This window comes from Oncorhynchus nerka, linkage group LG14 (assembly GCF_034236695.1).
Source record: "Oncorhynchus nerka isolate Pitt River linkage group LG14, Oner_Uvic_2.0, whole genome shotgun sequence".
In the NCBI taxonomy this organism is placed as follows: Eukaryota; Metazoa; Chordata; class Actinopteri; order Salmoniformes; family Salmonidae; genus Oncorhynchus; species Oncorhynchus nerka.
The window spans coordinates 52,607,933-52,634,367 of NC_088409.1; the positions used below are offsets into that span (position 1 = coordinate 52,607,933).

The 26,435-nt window shown below is 44.5% G+C and overlaps 1 protein-coding gene and 2 long non-coding RNA genes across 4 annotated transcripts; 2 read left to right on the forward strand and 1 right to left on the reverse strand.

Annotated features, from left to right (window-relative positions):
* Nucleotides 1-394: 394 nt before the first annotated feature.
* LOC135559653 (uncharacterized) lies at nucleotides 395-5,579 on the forward strand. The gene is made up of 2 exons (XR_010458489.1): nucleotides 395-698; nucleotides 5,397-5,579. It is a non-coding gene; the product is annotated as an uncharacterized LOC135559653 (long non-coding RNA).
* On the reverse strand, nucleotides 4,265-15,817 carry LOC115141438 (uncharacterized). The gene is made up of 2 exons (XR_003865365.2): nucleotides 15,648-15,817; nucleotides 4,265-4,736 (listed from the first exon to the last, which is right to left on the reverse strand). It is a non-coding gene; the product is annotated as an uncharacterized LOC115141438 (long non-coding RNA).
* On the forward strand, nucleotides 15,005-17,772 carry LOC115141437 (cbp/p300-interacting transactivator 3-like). 2 transcript variants are annotated; one of them, XM_029680306.2, is made up of 2 exons: nucleotides 15,005-15,188; nucleotides 16,112-17,772. In XM_029680306.2, the coding sequence occupies exon 2, from the start codon at nucleotides 16,121-16,123 to the stop codon at nucleotides 16,868-16,870; it is 750 nt and encodes a 249-aa protein (XP_029536166.1). In that variant the 5' UTR covers nucleotides 15,005-15,188; nucleotides 16,112-16,120; the 3' UTR covers nucleotides 16,871-17,772. The 2 variants fall into 2 exon arrangements, with proteins under 2 accessions (XP_029536166.1, XP_029536167.1); XM_029680307.2 differs by having other exon boundaries at nucleotides 16,116-17,772.
* Nucleotides 17,773-26,435: the final 8,663 nt, after the last annotated feature.

Consider the following 26,435-nt stretch of genomic DNA (forward strand, 5'->3'; position numbering starts at 1 on the left):
AGAACTTGACTGGCCTGCACAGAGCCCTGACCTCAACCCCATCGAACACCTTTGGGATGAATTGGAACGCTGACTGCGGGCCTGGCCTAATCGCTCAACATCAGTGCCTGACCTCACTAATGCTCTGGTGGCTGAATGGAAGCAAGACCCCGCAGCAATGTTCCAACATCTAGTGGAAAGCTTTCACAGAAAAGTGGAGGCTGTTATAGCAGCAAAGGGGGGACCAACTCCATATTGATGACCATGATTTTGGAATGAGATGGTCGACGAGCATTTCCGCCGGAATGCAGAGTTTGAGGTATCTGGTGGACATGACGCTTTAAGGCAGCCCCCCGCAGCCCTGACTCAGTGGAGTTGGGTTAAATGAGGAAGACACATTACTGTTTAATGCATTCAGTTATGCAACTGACTAGATATCCCCCCTTTCTCTTTCCCTCTCTCATACAGACTCTGTTGCCAATTGAATAAAGCGTGACTTTGTCAACCGTATCTCTCCCACAGCTTCCTGGACAAAATGGCAACAGAGTGCGGGGTGAGTGTAAAAACAGGAAGTGGACGAGGCGCTGGTGGGCAGACTGCGTTCACATTTTGCCACCTGGAGACAGACACGTGCTCATCAGGACATTGCTCAACACACAGAACCCATGGTACAAGCTAGATTGTCTCCCCCAGTCAGGAAGGCAGCCTGGCTGTTTCCTGTAAGTACATTTAACATTACATTACATTTAAGTCATTTAGCAGACGCTCTTATCCAGAGCGACTTACAAATTGGTGCGTTCACCTTAAGACATCCAGTGGAACAGCCACTTTACAATAGTGCATCTAAATCTTTTAAGGGGGGGGGGTGAGAAGGATTACTTTATCCTATCCTAGGTATTCCTGAAAGAGGTGGGGTTTCAGGTGTCTCCGGAAGGTGGTGATTGACTCCGCTGTCCTGGCGTCGTGAGGGAGTTTGTTCCACCATTGGGGGGCCAGAGCAGCGAACAGTTTTGACTGGGCTGCGCGGGAACTGTACTTCCTCAGTGGTAGGGAGGCGAGCAGGCCAGAGGTGGATGAACGCAGTGCCCTTGTTTGGGTGTAGGGCCTGATCAGAGCCTGGAGGTACTGAGGTGCCGTTCCCCTCACAGCTCCGTAGGCAAGCACCATGGTCTTGTAGCGGATGCGAGCTTCAACTGGAAGCCAGTGGAGAGAGCGGAGGAGCGGGGTGACGTGAGAGAACTTGGGAAGGTTGAACACCAGACGGGCTGCGGCGTTCTGGATGAGTTGTAGGGGTTTAATGGCACAGGCAGGCAGCCCAGCCAACAGCGAGTTGCAGTAATCCAGACGGGAGATGACAAGTGCCTGGATTAGGACCTGCGCTGCTTCCTGTGTGAGGCAGGGTCGTACTCTGCGGATGTTGTAGAGCATGAACCTACAAGAACGGGCCACCGCCTTGATGTTAGTTGAGAACGACAGGGTGTTGTCCAGGATCACGCCAAGGTTCTTAGCGCTCTGGGAGGAGGACACAATGGAGTTGTCAACCGTGATGGCGAGATCATGGAACGGGCAGTCCTTCCCCGGGAGGAAGAGCAGCTCCGTCTTGCCGAGGTTCAGCTTGAGGTGGTGATCCGTCATCCACACTGATATGTCTGCCAGACATGCAGAGATGCGATTCGCCACCTGGTCATCAGAAGGGGAAAGGAGAAGATTAATTGTGTGTCGTCTGCATAGCAATGATAGGAGAGACCATGTGAGGTTATGACAGAGCCAAGTGACTTGGTGTATAGCGAGAATAGGAGAGGGCCTAGAACAGAGCCCTGGGGGACGCCAGTGGTGAGAGCGCGTGGTGAGGAGACAGATTCTCGCCACGCCACCTGGTAGGAGCGACCTGTCAGGTAGGACGCAATCCAAGCGTGGGCCGCGCCGGAGATGCCCAACTCGGAGAGGGTGGAGAGGAGGATCTGATGGTTCACAGTATCGAAGGCAGCCGATAGGTCTAGAAGGATGAGAGCAGAGGAGAGAGAGTTAGCTTTAGCAGTGCGGAGGGCCTCCGTGATACAGAGAAGAGCAGTCTCAGTTGAATGACTAGTCTTGAAACCTGACTGATTTGGATCAAGAAGGTCATTCTGAGAGAGATAGCGGGAGAGCTGGCCAAGGACGGCACGTTCAAGAGTTTTGGAGAGAAAAGAAAGAAGGGATACTGGTCTGTAGTTGTTGACATCGGAGGGATCGAGTGTAGGTTTTTTCAGAAGGGGTGCAACTCTCGCTCTCTTGAAGACAGAAGGGACGTAGCCAGCGGTCAGGGATGAGTTGATGAGCGAGGTGAGGTAAGGGAGAAGGTCTCCGGAAATGGTCTGGAGAAGAGAGGAGGGAATAGGGTCAAGCGGGCAGGTTGTTGGGCGGCCGGCCGTCACAAGACGCGAGATTTCATCTGGAGAGAGAGGGGAGAAAGAGGTCAGAGCACAGGGTAGGGCAGTGTGAGCAGAACCAGCGGTGTCGTTTGACTTAGCAAACGAGGATCGGATGTCGTCGACCTTCTTTTCAAAATGGTTGACGAAGTCATCTGCAGAGAGGGAGGAGGGGGAGGGGGAGGAGGATTCAGGAGGGAGGAGAAGGTGGCAAAGAGCTTCCTAGGGTTAGAGGCAGATGCTTGGAATTTAGAGTGGTAGAAAGTGGCTTTAGCAGCAGAGACAGAAGAGGAAAATGTAGAGAGGAGGGAGTGAAAGGATGCCAGGTCCGCAGGGAGGCGAGTTTTCCTCCATTTCCGCTCGGCTGCCCGGAGCCCTGTTCTGTGAGCTCGCAATGAGTCGTCGAGCCACGGAGCAGGAGGGGAGGACCGAGCCGGCCTGGAGGATAGGGGACATAGAGAATCAAGGGATGCAGAAAGGGAGGAGAGGAGGGTTGAGGAGGCAGAATCAGGAGATAGGTTGGAGAAGGTTTGAGCAGAGGGAAGAGATGATAGGATGGAAGAGGAGAGAGTAGCGGGGGAGAGAGAGCGAAGATTGGGACGGCGCGATACCATCCGAGTAGGGGCAGTGTGGGAAGTGTTGGTACTGGTACAGGCTGGCTGTCAGCTCACATGTGGTATTGCTGAACCTGGCGGCAGGTAGCCTAGTGATTAGAGCGTTGGGGCAGTAACTGAAAGGTTGCTGGATATACACCCCGAGCTGAACAAGGTACAAATCTGTCGTTCTGCCCCTGAGCAAGGCAGTTAACCCACTGTTCCTGGGTGCAGAAGACGTGGATGTCAATTATGGCAGCCCCCGCACCTCTCTGATTCAGAGGGGTTGGGTTAAATGTGGAAGACACATTTCAGTTGAACGCATTCAGTTGTACAACTGACTAGATATCCCCCTTTACCATTTGAGGCATGATGTATTTTGAGGCAACTATTGACCAAGATATGAAGCTCCTTGTCAGTCATTCATTTTCAACCATATCTCGTTGTTAACCAAGATGAAGAGGGCAGCGTTAGCAGCATGTACAGTGTATTTACACAGCATATCTTCAAGCTGTAATTGGATTGTGTGTAATTTTGTAAATAAAATGAGTAATAGTGCAGGAAAGGTGTTTAACACTCCCACAGTACACACACAGACAAACTGGGTGGCTGAACTGTCAGCCGTCGGAGACATTTAAATTCCCAGAAATCCTGTAGTATGTAGATGTCCGATGGAGTGCTACCTACAAAAGCAAGAGCTATTTTCAATGCAGGAGAACCCAAGTAATTCCCTTTGTAGTGAGTGGAGCGAAGCAGGAGTGGAGGGTAGGGTAGAGGATGAGGGTTGGCGTCAGTGAGTGCTTTGGCCCTCTTGGCTCCTCCTGACATCTGTGTGTCAATTAGCTGACTGAAGAGAAAACATCCCTGCCCCCTCCACCAAACAACCCTTGGCCAGCTAGCAGCCCCAGCCTGTCATCCGTACTGAATGTGAATGCAGCCTGCCTGGTGAGAGGTTGGTGGGGGAAGGGTGCTATCTAGAACCAAAAAAGGGTTCTTTGGCTGTCCCCACAGGAGAACCCTTTGAAAAACCCCTTTTGGTTCCAGGTAGAACCCTTTCCACAGAGGGTTCTACCTGTAACCAAAAAGGGTTCTCCTATGGGGCAGCCGCAGAACCCTTTTGGAACCCTTTTTTCTATGAGTCTACAGTAGCTTACCATAGCTCCCCATTGACTCCTGTGTAAAAACCAAAAGGCCCTTGTGCTAGCTACCTTTCTGAAGTAACACACAATGTATAAACAGGATGAACAAATTAACCCACCCACAACATATATATACAGTCCACTCTTTCTGTTCCTCTATTTATTCTCTTTCTGGCTCACCTCTCTCTCTCAAAATACTGTACATTCACTTTGCTTATCTTTTCCTTCTCCCTCCCCCTGGATGGTTCGTCCCACATTCCCTTCACCGTTCGTCCCCGATGTCCTCCTCCTTATCCTTGGGCTACTGCTTTGGAACTATGCTTCAGTCACATCGCTAATTATTTAAGAGCTACCACCTCATTAACAGTGCTGGGAGGTAATACATGATTTATGGGCCATTCTTCATGTCGACCTCTGTTCATGTCCCTCAGCCCTCCTCCTGCCTCACAAGTTATATCTATGTTTGTCCACCCTGGTATCTCTCCCCTCATTCTCCTTGTTTGGTCAGGTTCCTGGCTTTAACTCAATATGAGGACTGTGAAAATGTTGCGGCTGGATGCAGAGCAGGAAGTGCAGTGAAGAAGAACGAGAGATAGGTGTGTCTTCCCTCCAACCACCTGGGCAGGAAACACAAAAAGAGAATGTGGTGTGGATTGTGGAAATGTCTTCACTACATTATTGGTACAAAAATGGTTGACTCTAGCCACGTTTATACCTGGTTCTAATATGCGTCTTTGTCCTGATCTTGTCCTCATTCTGATTGTGCCCACATTTTTAGATAGGTGTAGACGATTAAAAGACACATTGTGAACTGATTTTGATCAGATCTTATAGGTGTAAACAGGCAAGATCGGGACAAGATAAGGATGAAGGACGCATGTTAGCAGCAGGTATAAACAGGGCTAGAGAGACTGGTCACAGATACAATGCACGTTCAGAAATAGTAACTCATCACTAGACAGAATGAATCGCGCAGGCGTTTAACAATTATAAGCTTAATCATTCAAAAATATTAAATAAATGATTCAGTGTTGATATATATTCTAGGATAGACCTGTTAAATAAAAACAACAGATATCCAATGCCTCAAAGAAATCATCTAATTCAGTACCAGGCTTTCCTTACTGACCAGGTCTGTCACGCCCTGATCTGTTTCACCTATTTTTGTTATTGTCTGCACCCACCTCCAGGTGTCACCTGTTTTCCTCATTAGTCCCTGGGTATTTATTCCTGTGTTCCCCGTTTGTCTGTTTTTTCCTTTTCTCTGTTTTTGCTAGTCCTCCCGGTTTTGATGACTGCCTGCCTCTGCTCTGAACCCGCCTGCCTGACCATACTGCCCGTCCTGACCTCGAGCCTGCCTGCTTGCCATCCTGTAGCTCCTGGACTCTGACCTTGTTATGATCATTTTCCTGTCCATGATATTTGCCTGCCCCTTGGATTATAATAAATAGAGACTCGAACCATCTGCCTCCCGTGTCTGCATTTGGGTCTCGCCCTGTGCCCACTGTTTTCATTTAGGGATGGAGGCCAGCCTGTAGTGACAACTCAGTGGTACTAAGTATTGATCTCTAGGATTGGCTCATACCCTTTAGCTATTGAGATTGGCTTGATCGATCACTTACAGAATTCATAATTCATCACATCACCTTCATGGCTGAGGTATGGACAGTATTGGTAAGAACACAGGACTGACATTAGATTGATATGTATTATGAGCAACATAAATCAAACCATGTTTAGCACCTCAACCACTGAGTCAAACTCTTTGTGTCACCACAATCAGTTGGATAGTCATTTGTTTTTGTTTTGTGGAGGTAGTATTGTTGAGTGTTGCTCGTGGGGCTTTCCAGACTATGGTAAGAGATTATAGAACTGAATAAAAACATGCCTAATGTGTGTCCCTAATTCTCTCTGGTAGGAATTCATAAATCTCTTGACCACTGACCAGTGATGAGAATCAGAATAACAGTTTAGTTGGCAGTCAGGAACAATTCCAAAAGAGTGGAAACTTCATCAATTGTAACTGAGAGAATGAGCACTACAAATTTGAGTGTCAATTCTCCCCCACTTTAGCCCAAGTTCCCCCTCTACCCTGGGGCCATCAAGTGACGCTTAACAGGTTTCCCCATATCCAAATTTCCCCCACTGCAGTGCTCAAGTCAGGCAGGCTGGCAGGCCCTCCCATCCCCCACCCTGAGCCTTGACTTAGCCAAACTGAACCCTCAGAGCTGTCTCACTGAACACAACACTCACTTCTGGTACTGGGTCCAAGAGGAAACTTTGAGTGTATTTATAGACGTCTCTCATTTACCAGAACAATAACAATTCTCCAACCACACCACCACCCCCAAATGAAGAAAGAACGAGCATAGCCTGGATTAACAGTACTTTTAGTTTTGGGTTGTTGTTGAATTGCCGAAGCATGGAATTTTGGTGAAAATTAAGTTCACTTTTCTAGATTCGGATTTATTTAAATGTATTTAAATTTAAAATGACTAAAACCAAGACACCTTTTATTTAGACACACCGAATTATCAATGGAATCCTCAAATTGATGACATACTAAAAATGTGTGATTAGCTAATCATTTTTATTTAATATAGACCCCTCACCCATAACAGTTTTCCACTGGAGGGAATGCTCAAGGTCCATGTATATATTTGTAATGAATGATTTTCAAGGTGGCCAATGACATTAAATGAAGGGATACTTATTATATATATATATATTTTTTAATCTGTATTTTAGTAGCCTTTGTTTTTATTGATCAGTCCAATATTTGAAATACTTTCTATCATTCAAAGTAATAGATATCTCTAAATCCCCAAAACATGGCACTACAACTCATCATCACTACAGTGGCAAGCCAATTTGCTTGTCATTAGTACTTTTAACAATTCATTTAGGTAAAGTTTTGCATTATGAAGGAGTTTTATTATGTTTTATATTGATAAACAGTTAAATATAAACAAAAACATGTATGATGTATAACTATCTATCATTTTAAAGTGTTTTTCGTGGTTACTATGCCGAGGGAGGCAAATGCCACCGCAATTCAAGAATGACCCTTTCACAACCTGTAAAAAACACAACTGGAGATTTGAACACAAGACAAGAAATATAAGACTATAGCTGCAGGATAATTATTGGTAATCTGGCTAGATCTATACTCTTTTTAGATGAAGTTAATGTGATACCATATTATTTTTTTTTCCCTTTCAACATGTGCTATCACCTGTTTATCCAGAATTTAACCCATTTACTCAACAATTCAATCTCAATAATTCACAATTAAAAAAATTGACTGTCCAACAATTCACTCGTCTGTGTTTTGTCAATATCTTTAACAGGTGGCCAATTAAATGAGAACCGTGGTACTTGTACAGTTTGATGAATAACCTCACAGTGAATAGTGTGTACCCTGATCAAACGTGACCAAGTTTCTGGGCATTACAGACAATCCCATTGAAAGAAGTGGGCAATCAGGTTGAAGCATGTGCAAGCATTTTCCTAACCGCTCCACCATATGGCTGCTATGATAGCATAAGCTCTCCTAACCAACCATAAAGCTCAATGCTACAACTCCTGAGCAACCTTACCGATCAATGCTAGCGCTCATTACCGGCCTGAGAGATAGAGTGTGTGTGAGAATTAAGGTTGAACTGCTTGTTCCTAGATCTGTGTCCGCTGGCCAGCTGATTAGCTCATTCTGTGGTGCGGCAAAGTTTCCCATCAGGCTTCCTGTCTAATCCCCTGCTTCACTGTAAACATGAGGAAACTCACACAGGCTGAGCCCATGAAACTAAGCACTTGCAGCCAGAGAGGGAGTCAATTAGTTACTGTGGAGTAGATTCACCCAGTCAAGGCCTTGTCTGCTCTGTCAGCTGTTCAATGTCAGATATAAACTCAAGCAATCAAGGATTCAGGGTCAAAGCTATATCGTTATTCAGATGAAACACGTCAAAGTATCAGGAGAACAATTGGTATTTGACTTTCTTACCAAGAGAACATCCCTTCTTCTTAAAAAGAGGATCCACAGATGTAACATCAAATCAAATCTAATTTTATTGGCCACATACACATATTTAGCAGATGTTATTGCAGGTGTAGCCAAAATGCAGTAGTATCTAACAATTCACAACAATACACAAAGCTAAAAGTAAAAGAATGGAATTAAGAAAAATATAAATATTAGGACGAGCAATGAAGCGTGGCATTGACTAAAATACAGTATAATACAATACAGTATATAGATATGAAATGGGTAAAGCAGTATGTAAACAATATTAAAGTGACTAGTGTTCCATTATTAAAGTGGCCAGTGATTCCATGTCCATGTATATAAGGCAGCAGCCTCTAAGGTGCAGGGCTTAGTAGCCGGGTGGTAGCCGGCTAGTGATGGCTATTTAACAGTCTTGAGGCCTTGAGAAAGAAGCTGTTTCTCAGTCTCTCGGTCCCAGCTTTGATACACCTGTACTGACCTCGCCTTCTGGATGATAGCGTGGTGAACATGCTGTGGCTCGGGTGGTTGATGTCATTGATGATCTTTTTGGCCTTCCTGTGACATTGTGTGCTGTAGGTGTCCTGGACGGCAGGCAGTGTGCCCCTGGTGATTCGTTGAGCATTCCATTCCACCCTCTGGAGAGCCCTGCGGTTGCGGGCAGTGCAGTTGCTGTACCAGGTGGTGATACAGCCCGACAGGATGCTCTCAATTGTGTATCTGTAAAAGTTTGAGGGTCTTAGGGGCCTTCTTCACCACACTGTCTATGTAGGTGGACCATTTCAGATTGTCAGTGATGTGTACGCCAAGGAACAAGGAACTTTCCACCTTCTCCAATGCGGTCCCGTCGATGTGGATAGGGGCATACTCCCTCTGCTGTTTCCTGAAATCCACGATCAGCTCCTTCATATTGTTGACGTTGAGGGAGAGGTTATTTTCCTGGCACCACTCTGCCAGGACTCTCACCTCCTCCCTGTAGGCGGTCTCGTCATTGTTGGTAATCAAATCAAATAATTTGTCACGTGCTGAATACAACAGTGAAATGCTTACTTACAAGCTCTTAACCAACAATGCAGTTTTAAGAAAATACCTAAAAAAAAATATGAAATAAAAGTAACAAATAATTAAAGAGCAGCAGTAAAATCATATGCCAGTTTGATGCCATACCAGGGGGTGATGCAATCGGTCAGGATGCTCTCGATGGTGCAGCTTTAGAACCTTTTGAGGATCTGAAGACCCATGTCAAATCTTTTCAGTCTCCTGAGGGGGAATAGGTTTTGTCGTTCCCTCTTCAGACTGTCTTGATGTGCTTGGACCATGTTAGTTTGTTGGTGATGTGGACACCAAGGAACTTGAAACTCTCAACCTGCTCCACTACAGCCCTGTCGATGAGAATGGGGGCATGCTCGGTCTTCCTTTTCCTGTAGTCCACAATCATCACCTTTGTCTTGATCACTTTGAGAGAGAGGTTGTTGTCCTGGCACCACACGGCCAGGTCTTTGACCTCCTCCCTATAGGCTGTCTCATCATTGTCGGTGATCAGGCCTAACACTGCTGTGTCATCTGCAAACTTAATGATGGTGTTGGAGTCGTGCCTGGCCATGCAGTCATGAGTGAACAAGGAGTATAGGAGAGGACTGAGCATGCACCCCTCAGGCCTACTACTGTTGTGTCGTCTGAAAACTTGATGATTGAGTTGGAGGCATGCGTGTCCACGCAGTCATGGGTGAACAAAGAGTACAGGAGAGGGCTGAGCACGTACCCCTGTGGGGCCCCTGTGTTGAGGATCAGCGAAGTGGAGGTGTTGTTTCCTACCTTCACCAAAAGTTTCTGTTTTAACACCTGGAACAAAGGTAGTTATAATGCCTGTAACAAGAGAGTGGTCTGCTTTGTTGTATATAATCTGATTGCAGCGCCCTCTCAGTGCTTGGGCCAATAAGTGACATGGTTGGCTGTTAAGCAATATCCAACCACACAGATTGTCACGGCTGTGAATGATTCATGATCTACATTGTGAACAACTGTCTCATCATTGTGGACTGGTTCCTCAGAAAGCAGATCACTTGTGTAAGGTGGCCTTATTGCGTCCGTCACCATGAAAATATGAATTATGGCACAGTAGAAAACATTTTAAAACAGAAATTGAAAATTTGTGTTTCTCATTGGACAAATTCAGTTATTCTCTCCCGGATTAATTGTTGTTCTGTTTGGCGCATAATGAATATGACCAAGGGCTTGGGGAAAAAAGTGATAGTATAAGTACTGATGTATGAGAGAGGAGAACGCTTATTGAGCTGCCCAAAAAGTAGCCACATTGCTATTGTAGCAAAGAGGAACTGAAGGAGAGTAGAGAACACACAGCAAAACAATGTCTTCAGCAGTTCTGGGAAGTAGTAAACTACATGTAGTTCAACTGGTAATTTAACTACATTTTGCAGTAGCTTGGTGGTAGTTGAACTAAATTCATATCTTGGTCGTTTTTTCAATAGTTAATTACTTTTTTGCCATGTAGCTAACTACTGGAACTCAAACAGCAACACTACTAATAATAATAACAACAAAAACACAAGAGACAAAGCTACCCACTGAGCACTGACATCAATTCAATATCTATTCCACATTTGTTCAAAGTAATTTAATTGAGATGACGTGGAAACAATGTTGATTCAACCGATGTGTGCCCAGTGGGTAGCATGGTTATGATCATTATGCAAATTCAAAGGACACATTTAAGAAAGGTACCATCCTGTAGGTTTTTGCTCAAACCCTAATCTAGCTCACCTGATTCTAATAATTAGCTGATTGATAAACAAAATAAGGTTAGTTACAACAGGTTGGAGCAAAAACCTACAGGTTTGCTCCTGGAGAGCCCTGATCTAAATTGACTGTGAAGGATGCACTTTCATGACATGATATTACATGAAGCAAGTATGGAAAGGATTTTATTGTTCTCATACTCAAGCTTTGGATTGCTTTTCCAGTCCAGCAAGCGTCAGAGCTTCAGAAAACAAATTTTGTCACGTGAGGTAATGAACAACACTGAGGCTAAACATCTTTCCCAAACAAACAAAGACACGCTTAGACAGGCACACACACACACACACACACACACACACACACACACACACACACACACACACACACACACACACACACACACACACACACACACACACACACACACACACACACACACACACACACACACACACACACACACAGTGGAGGCTGCTGAGGGGAGGACGACTCAGAATAATGTCTATAACGGAGCAAATGGAATGGCATCAAACACATGGAACCCATGTGTTTGCTGTATTTGATACCATTCTACTCATTCTACTCCAGGCAGTACCACAAGCCCATTCTCCCCAATTAAGGTGCCACCAACCTCCTGTGACACATACACACAGATCAAATAAATCAATATTTGCTACATGGCTGAGGGCAGGCTCTTTGGAAGCTCCTCCCCCAACCCTTAGGTCACAGTTTACAAGGGGAGGGAAAGAAAGACCAGTGGCGAAACATACAAACAAAGGTCACAAATTATGTTCTGAGATACCTATGGCACAAAACTGCTGTATCTGTATATCCTATAGTCTACAACATGCCTCAAATGTTGAAGGCAAGCAATATAGAGGATATATTCAAATGTATCATAGACCAACCATACTCTCCTTTGCACTGTAATATTTATTTACCCTTTATTTAACTAGGTACGTCAGTTAAAAACAAATGATTATTTACAATGACGACCTACTCCGGCCAAAACCTAACCCAGACGACGATGGACCAATTGTGCACCACCCTATGGGACTCCCAATCACAGCCGGTTGTGATACAGCCTGGAATTGACCAGGGTCTATAGTGACTCCTCTAGCACTGATATGTAGTGCCTTAGACTGCTGCACCACTCGGGAGCCCTATGACTACTGTATACAAAAATAGTCCGATTGCATTCTGCACTAGATCAAAACAGAGTGAGCAGTGCAGATTTGATTGGAGTATTCGTATCATAGACCTGAATAAGGCACTAACCAATTCTGATGCAAATTTGGGTAAAGGTTTAGGCCCTGGCAGAAAACAAAGACTAGGCAATGTGAATGTGAATGTGGAGAATTACATGTTTTTTTACATTCACATGTACATTTGTGTCAGACAGATATCGTCATGTTGAATGGGGACAGGTAGTAAACAGAAAGAGCCACGTGGATTCTCTGTAAAAGCCTAACAGACAGGATTTGTGAGTTTCTCAAAGTCCACACACCTGAGGCCAAAAGTCATTAGCACCTGCTTAAAGTGACAAGGACAAAGGCAAGCGTTAGGCGTAAGGATTCACCCATAAAATATGTGCCCTACACAATGGGTTTCTCAAAATACTAAGTGGTTTTCATTCAATTGCAATTGCAGGCTAGGGTCCTTGTGGTGAAAGGCGATCTGATGCACGTGCATCTGCGGTCAGAGCACACTATCACAACAGCCACTGTAGCCAGTGGCCTAGAATAGCACAGGCATTCCACTGCCCCTTCCTGTCCTCACTCAGGCAATGCACAGCAGACTGGTGTGTCACAGGGACTCTCAGTGATCTTCAAGATGAAACACTTTCACACACACACACACACACACACACACACACACACACACACACACACACACACACACACACACACACACACACACACAGTGGAGGCTGCTGAGGGGAGGACGACTCAGAATAATGTCTATAACGGAGCAAATGGAATGGCATCAAACACATGGAACCCATGTGTTTGCTGTATTTGATACCATTCTACTCATTCTACTCCAGGCAGTACCACAAGCCCATTCTCCCCAATTAAGGTGCCACCAACCTCCTGTGACACATACACACAGATCAAATAAATCAATATTTGCTACATGGCTGAGGGCAGGCTCTTTGGAAGCTCCTCCCCCAACCCTTAGGTCACAGTTTACAAGGGGAGTGAAGGAAAGACCAGTGGCGAAACATACAAACAAAGGTCACAAATTATGTTCTGAGATACCTATGGCACAAAACTGCTGTATCTGTATATCCTATAGTCTACAACATACCTCAAATGTTGAAGGCAAGCAATATAGAGGATATATTCAAATGTATCATAGACCAACCATACTCTCCTTTGCACTGTAATATTTATTTACCCTTTATTTAACTAGGTACGTCAGTTAAAAACAAATGATTATTTACAATGACGACCTACTCCGGCCAAAACCTAACCCAGACGACGATGGACCAATTGTGCACCACCCTATGGGACTCCCAATCACAGCCGGTTGTGATACAGCCTGGAATTGACCAGGGTCTGTAGTGACTCCTCTAGCACTGATATGTAGTGCCTTAGACTGCTGCACCACTCGGGAGCCCTATGACTACTGTATACAAAAATAGTCCGATTGCATTCTGCACTAGATCAAAACAGAGTGAGCAGTGCAGATTTGATTGGAGTATTCGTATCATAGACCTGAATAAGGCACTAACCAATTCTGATGCAAATTTGGGTAAAGGTTTAGGCCCTGGCAGAAAACAAAGACTAGGCAATGTGAATGTGAATGTGGAGAATTACATGTTTTTTTACATTCACATGTACATTTGTGTCAGAAAGATATCGTCATGTTGAATGGGGACAGGTAGTAAACAGAAAGAGCCACGTGGATTCTCTGTAAAAGCCTAACAGACAGGATTTGTGAGTTTCTCAAAGTCCACACACCTGAGGCCAAAAGTCATTAGCACCTGCTTAAAGTGACAAGGACAAAGGCAAGCGTTAGGCGTAAGGATTCACCCATAAAATATGTGCCCTACACAATGGGTTTCTCAAAATACTAAGTGGTTTTCAGTCAATTGCAATTGCAGGCTAGGGTCCTTGTGGTGAAAGGCGATCTGATGCACGTGCATCTGCGGTCAGAGCACACTATCACAACAGCCACTGTAGCCAGTGGCCTAGAATAGCACAGGCATTCCACTGCCCCTTCCTGTCCTCACTCAGGCAATGCACAGCAGACTGGTGTGTCACAGGGACTCTCAGTGATCTTCAAGATGAAACACTTTCACACACACACACACACACACACACACACACACACACACACACACACACACACACACACACACTCATGCACTCATGCACTCACTCACTCACTCACTCACTCACTCACTCACTCACTCACTCACTCACTCACTCACTCACTCACTCACTCACTCACTCACTCACACACTTCAGTAGGTATAGACAAAAACACACACACCACCTACCTATCTATTATAATTTAACACATTTCCCACTGTAACTCTTATGAATTACATTGTATTTGTTAAACCAAAACCCAGCAACATCTTAGAAACAAGATCATTTTATTAAAGCACATTGTTGTCTACATTTATCAGGGAATGGGAGAAACCATAGTGATAGGCTCCCGAGTGGCACAGCTGTCCAAGGCACTGTATCTCATTGCAAGAGGCGTCACTACAGTCCCTGGTTTGAATCCAGGCTGTATCACATCCGGCCGTGATTGGGAGTCCCATAAGGCGGTGCACAATAGTGGCGTGTCCAGTGTCGTCCTGGTTTGGCCAGGGGTAGGCCATCATTGTAAATAAGAATTTGTTCTTAACTGACTTGCCTAGATAAATAAAGATTACATCTAAAGTTGACTACTTTAAAATGGCAGAAGCATGGTGGACGTCCTCAATGGCATTGCACATGCTAAAACTGGCCACTAGAGGCCTCTGTCATTCTCTATGGGAGAAACATTGATTATAAAAGAAATACAGAGGAAGTATTCAAATTGGCTAGTGTACCTTTTTTTCTATGCACATGCGCAACTATAATAAATAGAGGCAACCGTAGCTCCACCTCCCTCTCCCATTGAGTTTTAAAAAATGGTATGTATAATCCCGGAGTTGACCCAGAAAATAAACAGTATGTGCATCGGCCCTGCTTGAGCATGAAGTGTAACCCTGTGGAATACATACTGTAATCTGAAGACACCTCGCTTTGCAAAACTAAAATAAAAACGTAGCAGTAGCAAAGTCGCTGAACTTTAATCCGAGTAGATACGGGTACGTGTTTGTTTTAATTTATTGTAGAATTCGCTGTCTGGCGTTTGTGTGAAGGTCTTGAGGTTGATGTTCCATTGTTTCCATTTTCGTTGTCTTTAGGGGTGTTGGAATAATTAATCGGCAATGCAATTATAGGCTAGACCTAAAATAGTGGTGTGTATTAACAAATGTAGGAAGTCGTAGACGTGTTAAATTTGGGAAGCAATCCTAAATTTGAACAACCGTATAATATAGGCTACAGCTGTTTGGGAATGCATAATGCCAATGTATCGCTTCTCGCTTTGTTGCAACGTGGGTAAAATAACCGAGCTAGTTTAATTTTGTGTTTGATGTGCACTGTGGAGGGACTATACACCAAATTATAGTTAATGCATCTTCACTGACCGAGACGCCGTTATCTATCTATTAAATCAACCGAATGTCCAGTTGTAAAGGTAACAAGGTTGATAGATAGCCTACCTGTGTTTCAATCGGCAAACCACAAAGAGGAGCATTTTCAGCGAAACTGAGGAAGACGTGGAAAGGCTTTCTAGTGTTCGCGAAAAGGAGAACAAACCCGGCGGTTCTTGACTAGGAAGCGTTTCTTGTGGTTTTACTCTGCCAGTTTAGGACATTGTAGGCTACATTCTTCCAGGAAATAATATTGCGTAATCATAATATTTTGGAGGGTTGAGAAATATATCGAAGGGAATTGTCTTGTTACCAAATCAACCCATTTTGTTTTCACATGAACTGATCTTATGCATCCAAACATATGGGTTTCTCTAGTGCAGCCAAGTCAAATATGTCCATGGCATGTCACCTATTCACTAATTGGCTTCAACTGTGCCAAATGTAGGCTACTGCATGCTCACTGAACCTACCTACATGATGGTTTGAAAATCAACTGCATCGCTCTAACTGTGTTTCCTCTGTGCTGAAAGACAGGAGCCATGGCGGATCATCTAATCATGCCCATGAACCACAGCTCTGTGGGTGGGGGCCTCCACGGCTACAGACTAGGCATGAACGGAGGCCTGCAGGCAGGCCACCAGCAGCACGTAGTGCCTCAGCCCGGCCTCCGAGCCCTGCCCAATGGCCAGATGATGCACTACGGTGGTGGACCTCAGCAGCAGGCCACCATGGAGGTGGCCATGAGGCAGCGGCAAGGCATGGTGGGGCCCGTGAACAGACAGCCCAACGGGGCTCAGATGGGCCACCACCAGATAACGTCTGGTAACATGATGTACAACAACGGGCAGGCCCAGCAGCAACACCACACCCAGCACCATCACATGAGCCAGCAACAGCAGGCCCAGCAGCACCCACAGCAACAACAGCAGTATATGAATGGTGGTCTCACGTCCCAGCAGCTCATGGCCAGCATGCATCTGCAAAAACTCAACACCCAGTATCACGGACATCCACTGGGGCCCATGAACGGCAACCACATGGGCAACGGGGCAGCCCAGTACCGCATTTGCCCGGCCCAGCTGGCTAACATGCAGCAGATGGCCGGGCCGGCTCTGGCCTTGAATGGCATGGATGCGGACATGATTGACGAGGAGGTTTTGACATCCCTGGTTGTGGAGCTGGGCCTGGACCGCATTCAGGAGCTGCCCGAACTTTTCCTGGGCCAGAACGAGTTTGACTTCATCTCAGACTTTGTGAGCAAACAGCTGCCCAGCACCATCAGCTGCTGAGTGAGAGAGAACCTAAGTCAACGATGCTGTGAAGGGGCCTGGAAGGGTGGAGAGTTTGGAAAGACTTGAGTAGAGCGTTGCCCACTGGAAACAACTACTGCTCCGCTTTTAGTTTTTGTGTTCCTTTCACTCTCAGTGCTAGGTCGCAGAGAAGAGTGAGCGAGAGACACTGGTATGGATAGCCACAGTGCTATGGTGTCATTTGTGAAGTGACCAGAGGTGTGGTTCTGTGTTGGGTCGCAGCTCGCTTGTAATGGGACATCGTCCTCCAGCATCTCTTCTCTCCAGAGATGAATGTAAACAAAACTGCAGAATTTGTTCAGAGTGGCTTCTCAATGTTAAGACACTGTTGCCTCCTACACTAGACTCAATGGCAGTTTAGTAGTAAGATGTATTTATTTATTACTCTCAGAGAAATTAAAATGGAACAAACCAGAGACAGAGAGATCGTCCAGAGAGAGAATCAAGTTCTTTTGGTGTTTTGGGTAAGGTCAGGGGAAGCTCGTAGTTTGTATTTTTTTTAAATATTTTTTTAATTTTTAGTTAATTGGTCTGGGCCTTCTGTTTTGAAAATAAGCCCCTCAAATTCATTTTTGATTTTCCAAGAGCTTGGATTTCTCTCCAAGAATGGAGATGGCAGTACAAGTAGAATGCCATTTCATGAATTTGAATGGAGTCTATCATTGAATAACTCACTTTTGGCAAGGATTGCTATTAGCTGTGATGTTCTCAAACCTACTCCTTGTACTGTATAAAGATGTGTTAATACAGGAAAGTCTATGTAGTAAGATATAGAACTACATTAATTATGCCAATTTATTATTTTCTTTACTGGTGGTTTTTATCTTCCCTTTGCGGTCAAGACGGGGTTTTGAGGATCAATAAAAATGGCCCGGATATAAGTGTGGCCTGCTTTTACATTCATTGCAGAGGAGAGCATTAAAGGTAATCTGGGGGCTAAAGGGAATATTCCACTTTAGGGCTTTCCAGCCTGCAGGGTTTAGGATATTAAATAACTTAATACTGAATTAGTTTATCTCAAAGGTGTCCCTGTTTCTTAGGAATATCTTTATCTCCCTCAAGGTATGCACCGTCTTATGATGACCCACATTTACTGCTGTAAGCAGCAAATTGCCTTCAATCCTACCAGGGAAAATGATGACTGGTATGTTAAAATCAAACTCAACGGCGCACTGCTATCCACCAAAAAGCTGAATTTCTAATTGGAATTCTTGACCTTTGATATGGAGAAGGACCCACATTGTGGTTTTAGTCATTGCATTCCTGATCATCCTGACACCATTAATAAAAATAGATACGAGGAATGAATGTCCTGGTTCCTATGAGTTATGGTAACTATATGTTGCTGGGTAGAAAGTAGGTGAGACATAGGTGTGTGTGTGTGTGGTGGGGGAGATGGAGCGGGCCAGGGTTAATCTACGCTTACCTTGATGGGGGTTTAACTGAATTCATCCCCTGTAAATTACTACCCCCCCCCATCGGGGCAAAGAAGTAAGGCGCACCTTTAGTGACAGTTGTTAGCTCTGAGAATGCACTTAATGGTTGGTTGGGGAAGCAAAATGAGTATAGGTTAGTGCCAATAATAAATGGCATATACAAGCATGGCTCCTTCTTCAAAAGAAAATCTGTATAAATATTCCATGCCTTATGCAATGTTATAGCCACCTGATATGAATTATATTACATTCAGATGAGTTTACTATTCTATGGGGTTGGGGTGAGTATTTTGCCTCAGGGCTTGGAATGCTTGATTGATGCCATGTTATGGGAACATCACCTCCACATTAACAGTTAAAGGTGCATTATGCAGAAATCACTCCGCAATGTCCTGGTTAATAAAACTTGTTCGCCTAATTTCAGTTAGTGGCAAAAGAAGAAGATAGTATAGAATCATTGTACCGTCTAAGCTGCTGTAAAATATATTATATGTTTCAGCTGTTTGAAGGTGGTGTACAAAAACAAAATGGGAAGCATAGAAATAGAGCACATAGACTTGCTTTCCAGTAGATTGATAGATCTATATCTCACATTTTATATGTGCATTTGGTCAGGTTGCCCAAAAAGTTCCATATTGCCAGTTGTTTTTTGCAACTTGATGAGTAACAAGTCCTCGCTTTTGTCTAACTCATTCTAAAAAGAGACATCTATTTTCAGTAGTTTAATTGTGTAGAACAAGTTAGCCCTTACTGCCAAATTGAAACATGGAATCAACTGGAGGTTTGCTCTAAATGAAACTCACTTGATCTTAATGTGACTTGTGTTTGCCAAACACAAAACCTCTAGATTCAGCCGAGGGCATGTGGGGTTACTTGGGTTGTCATGAGAAAGGCTGGGGCATAAGCTACAATTGCGCTGCCCCTCTTGGCAACATCCTTAGTAAAGGTTGCAGAGTCCATGTCCAGTCTACAGGGTCTTCCTGGAAACTGCCAGTGCAAGTTGTGCTGAGGCAGGTTGACTAACTGGCAGAACACTGGCTCCACATACTGTATATCTGAAAACACACTGCATTGCAAGGTCCCTCTTTAGCATCAATAAAAAAAAGTGGGTTCTTCATCATTGTGCATCCAGAGTTAAATGGGATTATGTCCCATACACCCATTTGCTCACCCTTGTTATGTCTCAATCTCCTACAGAGGGGCCAGTCTAGACATAGACTAAGCAGGGTGTGACTGGAAGAAGTTTACAGTTAGCCTGTTTCTGTTTTTCTCTTTCTCTCAGACAAGGCAGCTCACCCACAACAACTGCTAGCTACGCAACTTGTCTTCTTCCTGTGTCGGCGGCTTGCTGTTTTCTCGATATGTCAAAGCTCAAAACCCACATGGAGAGAAAGACTGATAGAAACAAAATACTACATATAAACACCAAGGAAATTCTCCAATGTGAAAAAAAGTTACATTAAAAACTACTTCTTGAAATGAAGTGGATTGGAGTTTTTGGTGCATGGGGATTTCTCGGTGGGATTTACCCCTAAGAGGCCCTAGGATTCCTGACAAAGACCACCCCTAAACAGTGTTCAGCACCCTCATTTGGGCAGACAGATCGCATTGTTGCATATGGAAACAAGTATAGTGTTGTTTCCTCTCATTCTCTGTCACACATGGTCCGTTCTACACAAGCCTATCCATTTGTATCTCTAACAGCGCCTAGCTTCAACACCCCCACACGGGCTGAGAGATCACTATGGCTGAAATAATCAGATTGTTGCATCTAGTAATATATTGCATAGTGTCAATATTCTTCTCATTCTCTGCTACACCTGGTCCATTCTACACAAGCCTATCTATTTGTATCTCTAACAGCTCCTAGCTTCAGCACCCCCACACGGGCTGAGAGAGCACACGGGCTGAAAGATCAGATTGTTGCATCTAGAAATATGTTGCGTAATGTTAATATTCTTCTCATTCTCCGTTACACATGGTAGTCAATTCTATCTACACTTTACATGTCTACCTCCTGAACAGGCCCAAACGTTCTATTTCCAGGTACTACAGCTGGTGTCGAGGCTTCCCATGAGCTCAGTGTAATCTCCGGGCCCTGCACCAATGAGGGCACGGTGGCCATACCTAGTCACGCATGGGCTATGGTCCCCACCCCCAACCCCTCTGATAAAGCAAGCTGAACAGGCCTGCAGGCTTATCAAACATGCTAACTGAATAACACTAGTATTTCGCTCTGAATAATTTCTCTCATAAAGTGCTAGCAATTCTGTGCAAAAGGTTTTTTGTCATTTAAAAAAATCATTGCATTGGCTCTCGTCTATACACCTTTATTTGCAGTTGTATCTCATGCTGTAGGCTATTCCCTTTGTAAATATGACATTGAGTAAGCTTCTCTCTGTCCAACTAAAATATCCTATGTAGTAGTGATTGGACCATTAGTTTTGGAACTAGTGCCCATTGTTACTATATGACGATATAATCACTATATTATTCAGATAAAAACGTTGACCCAAAAGTTTGTAGTTCAGTTGATTATTTGATGACAAAGTAGAAGCCTCACGGGAATTAGGACAGAACAAACACAGGATCAGCTGCTGAGTTAATTATTGATAGCAGGGGCAGGTTCCTGAAAGCCTGGTTGAATGTGGGAGGTTGCATTATCATGCATGCCTGCAGTCTGATTATTTGCAGAGAATGGTTGTTTTAGGGTTGTTTAAGGACCTGAATTAACCTCTCTCATAGAAGGTAAACAAACAAACTGCAGCTTCACTAGGATGAGATAATTGAGAGGACATCAAATTGTATTTGTCACATGCTTCTTTACGAACAGGTGTAGACTTATAGTGAAATAGATAATAAACAGTAACAGCAGCATACAGTGTATTCGGGAAGTTTTGAGACACCTCTTTTTCCAAATTTTGTTACATTACCGGCTTACTCTAAAATGTATGTTTTTTAAGTCCTCAATCTACACACAATACTCCATAATGACAAATTGAAAACAGGTGTATATAAATGTTTGCAAATTTATTAAAAATAAAAACAGAAATACCTTATTTACATAAGTATTCAGACCCTTTGCTATGAAACTCGAAATTGAGCTCAGGTGCATCCTGTTTCCATTGATCATCCTTGAGATGTTTCAACAACTTGATTGGAGTCCACCTGTGGTAAATTCAATTGATTGGACATGATTTGGAAAGGCACACACCTGTCTATATACGGTCCCACAGTTGACAGTACATGTCAGAACAAAAACCAAGCCATGAGGTCGAAGGCATTTCCCTGTAGAGCTCCAAGACATAATTGTGTCGAGGCACAGATCTGGGGAAGGGTACCAAAACATTTTTGCAGCATTGAAGGCCCCCAAGAACACAGTGGCCTCCATTATTAAATGGAATAAGTTTGGAACTACCAGGACTCTTCTAAGAACTGGCCACCCGGCCAAACTGTGGAATCGGGGGAGAAGGGCCTTGGTCAGGAAGGTGACCAAGAATCCGACAGTCACTCTGACAGATCTCCCAAGGTCCTCTGTGGAGATGGGAGAACCTTACAGAAGGACAACCATCTCTGCAGCACTCCACCAATCTGGGCTTTATGGTAGAGTGAACAGATGGAAGCCACTCCTCAGTAAAAGGCATGACAGCACGACATGACAGCACGCTTAGAGTTTGCCAAAGGCACCTAAAGGACTCTCAGACCATGCAAATTAACATTCTCTGGTCTGATGAACCAAGATTGAACTCTTTGGCCTGAATGCCAAGCATCACGTCTGGAGGAAACCTGGCACTATCCCTATGGTGAAGCATGGTGGTGGTAGCATCATGCTGTGGGGATGTTTTTCAGTGGTAGGGAGACTAGTCAGGATCGAGATAAAGATGAACAGAGCAAAGTACAGAGATCCTTGATGAAAATCTACTCCAGAGCGTTCAGGACCTCAGACTGGGGCGAAAGTTCACCTTCCAACAGGACGATGTCCCTAAGCACACAGCCAAGACAACACAGTAGTGGCTTCGGGACAAATATCTGAATGCCAGAGCCCGGACTTGAACCCGATCGAGCATCTCTGGAGAGACCTGAAAATAGCTGTGCAGCAATGCTCTCCATCCAACCTGACAGATCTTGAGACGATCTGCAGAGAAGAATTGGAGAAACTCCCCAAATACAAGTGTGTCAAGCTTGTAGCGTTATACCCAAGAAGAATCGAGGCTTTAATCGCTGCCAAATGTACTTCAACAAAGTACTGAGTAAAGGACCTGAATACTTATGTAAATGTGATATTTAAGTGTTTTATTTTTTAAACACTTCCAAACATGAATAAAAAACTGTTTTTTGCTTTGTAATTATGGTGTGTAGATTGATGAGGACATTTTTTAAATCCATTTTAGAATAAGGCTGTAACGTAACAAAATGCGGAAAAAGTCAAGGGGTCTGAATAACTGTCCGAATGCACTGTATGCGATGAGTCAAAAGAGGGTCAATGCAGATAGTTAAATAGTTAGCCAATAGCTACTCGGACTAACTACATAGTAGTCTTATGGCTTGGGGGTAGAAGGTGTTCAGGGTGGTTCTAGACTTGGTACATCGGTACAGCTTGCCAGGCGGTAACAGAGAGAACAGTCTATGACTTTGGTGGCCGAAGTCTGACAATTTTCACGGCCTTCCTCTGACAGCGCCTGGTATAGAGGTCCTGCATGGCAGGGAGCTCGGCCCCAGTGATGTACTGGGCCGTACGCACTGCCCTTGTAGTGCCTTGCGGTCAGATGCCGAGCAGTTGCCATACCAAGTGGTGATGCAACCAGTCAAGATGCACTCAATGGTGCAGCTGTTTAACATACCAAATCTTTTCCGCTTCCCGAGGGGGAAGAGGCATTGTCTTGCCCTCTTCACTACTGTGTTGGTGTTTGTGTGACCATATTATTTTTGGAGAGCCCAATTGATTCTGAGTTCAGACATATAAAGTTTATATGTGAAAACTATTTCTTACTACTTTCTGATTTCTCAAACTCACTTCTTCGTTTAGCCCATTACTTGCAATGCCCATGCTTTGAAATCCACCCTGTCACGGCTTCACACAATATTCATGTCCATGTTTCTATACTTTTACGGAAATGTTTTCACTGACTGAAGAAGCCATGTGAATGTGTGTGTGAGAGTTACTTTTCCCCTTGAGAGATTAATACCCTTGCTGACATGTGACCGATCAGCCACGTTCCTGCAATCATTGCTGAAACATTTCCTAACATTAGCCGGCACCTTCTGCAGAGACATGGGGGTGCTGAGATGGGGCTTTTCATCTGTGATTGTCTCACAAACAAGGTCGCAGGAGCCCAAGGAGGGGGCTGCTCTCCATTCAGCATGCATTCCAAGACCTGAGGCAATTTGAAAAGCACCCTACAGCACATTCATTCTGCTGACAGTGAAAGCATTCTGGGAATTCTGGAATGAATCGGGTACACCAGAGAGGCCAGAGAGGGAGAGGAGATGTCACGACTCCCACCGTGGTTCCTCTCCCTGTTCGGGCGGCGGTCGGGATCGCTGGCCTACTAGCCATCACCGATCCATGTTTCCTTTTCCGTTTGTTTTGTCTTTGGTTCACTCCCATCGCGGTTCCTCTCCCTGTTCGGGCGGCGGTCGGAGTCGCTGGCCTACTAGCCATCACCGATCCATGTTTCCTTTTCCATTTGTTTTGTCTTTGGTTCACTCCCACCGCGGTTCCTCTCCCTGTTCGGGCGGCGGTCGGGGTCGCTGGCCTACTAGCCATCACCGATCCATGTTTCCTTTTCCATTTGTTTTGTCTTTGGTTCACTCCCACCGTGGCTCCTCTCCCTGTTCGGGCGGCGGTCGGGGTCGCTGGCCTACTAGCCATCACCGATCCATGTTTCCTTTTCCGTTTGTTTTGTCTTTGGTTCACTCCCACCGTGGTTCTTCTCCCTGTTCGGGCGGCGGTCGGGGTCGCTGGCCTACTAGCCATCACCGATCCATGTTTCCTTTTCCGTTTGTTTTGTCTTTGGTTCATTCACACCTGGTTTTCATTTGCTTTTATTTCTGTGTGTATATTTACCCCTGTTTCCCCGCTTAGGTTTGTGCGGGATTATTCTCTTGTTGCTTGTGGAAGCTTTCTTCAGTGTAATTCACGTGTGGTTATTATAGTAAGGTGCGTTGTGTTTTTGCGCCTTACGGGAGTACTGTTAGTTTCCATTGTCTTGGACGTTGTTTTTGGGTATTGTATTGTTCCATTTTTTTGGACTTGCCCTTATTAAAATATATGCTACACTGACATCTCTGCTCTCCTCCGCTTGGCTCCTTACCTACCTTCAGTGCATAAACACAACAGGTGGCCTGAACACTTTATCCCTTTGGTAAACCTGTCTCACTACACCACATGGCTAGAACCACTGCCCTCAACCTGGACTCGGGGGTAAACGTAACATAGTAAACGAAAATCTGGAACACCCAAATTAATATGATATATATGTTACATTTGGTATGGTATGTATTACTTTTTGGATGTCCGTCATCCATTTCGTATGACCAAAATGATGTGGACACCTGCTCGTCGAACATCTCATTCCAAAATCATGGGCATTAATATGGAGTTGGTCCCCCCTTTGCTGCTATAACAGCCTCCACTCTTCTGGGAAAGCTTTCCACTAGATGTTGGAACATTGCTGCAGGGACTTGCTTCCATTCAGCCACAAGAGCATTAGTGAGGTCAGGCACTGATGTTGAGCGATTAGGCCTGACTCGCAGTTGGCGTTCCAATTCATCCTAAAGATGTTGGATGGTGTTGAGTTCAGGGCTCTGTGCAAGGCATTCAAGTTCTTTCACAACAATCTCGACAAACCATTTCTGCATGGACTTTACTTTGTGCACAATTGTCATGCTGAACTAGGAAAGGGCCTTCTCCAAACTGTTGCCACAAAGTTGGAAGCTCATAATCGTTTAGAATGTCTCTATATGCTGTAGCGTTAAGATTTCCCTTCACTGGAACTAAGGGGCCAGGCACGAACCATGAAAAACAGCCCCAGACCATTATTCCTCCAGCAAACTTTACAGTTCTATGCATTCAGGCAGGTAGCATTCTCCTGGCATCCGCCAAACCCAGATTCGTCCATCTGGTTGTGAAGAGTGATTCTTCACTCCACACTTTTCCATTGTCGGTGATCTTTACACCACTCTAGCCAATGCCTGGCATTGCACATGGTGATCTTAGGCTTGAGTGTGGTTGCTCGACCATGGAAGCCCATTTCATGAAGCTCCAGACAAACAGTTATTGTGCTAATGTTGCTTCTTGAGGCAGTTTGGAACTCTGTAGTGAGTGTTGCAACCAAGGACAGATTATTTTTACGTGCTTCAGCACTCGGCGGTCCCATTCTGTGAGCCTATCACTTCGCAACTGAACTATTGTTCTTACTAGACATTTTCACTTCACAATAACAAAACATATAGTTGATCGGGGCAGCTCTAGCAGGGCAGAAATTTTAAGAACTGACTTATTGGAAAGGTGGCATCCTATGACGGTGCCATGTTGAAAGTCACTTCAGTAAGGCCAATGTTTAACTCTGGAGATTGCATGGCCGTGTGCTTGATTTTATACACCTGTCAGCAACGGGTGTGGCTGAAATAGCCAAATCCAAAATTTTAAGGGATCAAGTCAAATCAAATCAAATTGTATTTGTCACATGTGCCAAATACAACAGGTGTAGACCTCACCGTGAAATACTTACAAGCCCTTAACCAACAATGCAGTTCAAGAAATAGAGTTAAGAAAATATTTACGAAATAAACTAAAGTAAAAAAACTAAGTCAATGTGATGAATTGTTCAGTAGTCTTATGGCTAGAAGCTGTTAATTAGGGATAGGAGTCCCGCCAGTTCCGCAAATAAAAATAAAAATGATAATATTAAACATTTAGGAACATAAAAGCTTAAATTCTTGTTAATCTAAATGCACTGTCCGATTTACAATAAGCTTTACAGCGAAAGCATGCCATGCGATTGTTTGAGGACGGCGCCCCACATCAAAATATTTTTCTACCAGCACAGGTTTCATAAATTCACAAATAGCGAATAAAAATTTACTTACTTTTTGAAAATCTTCTT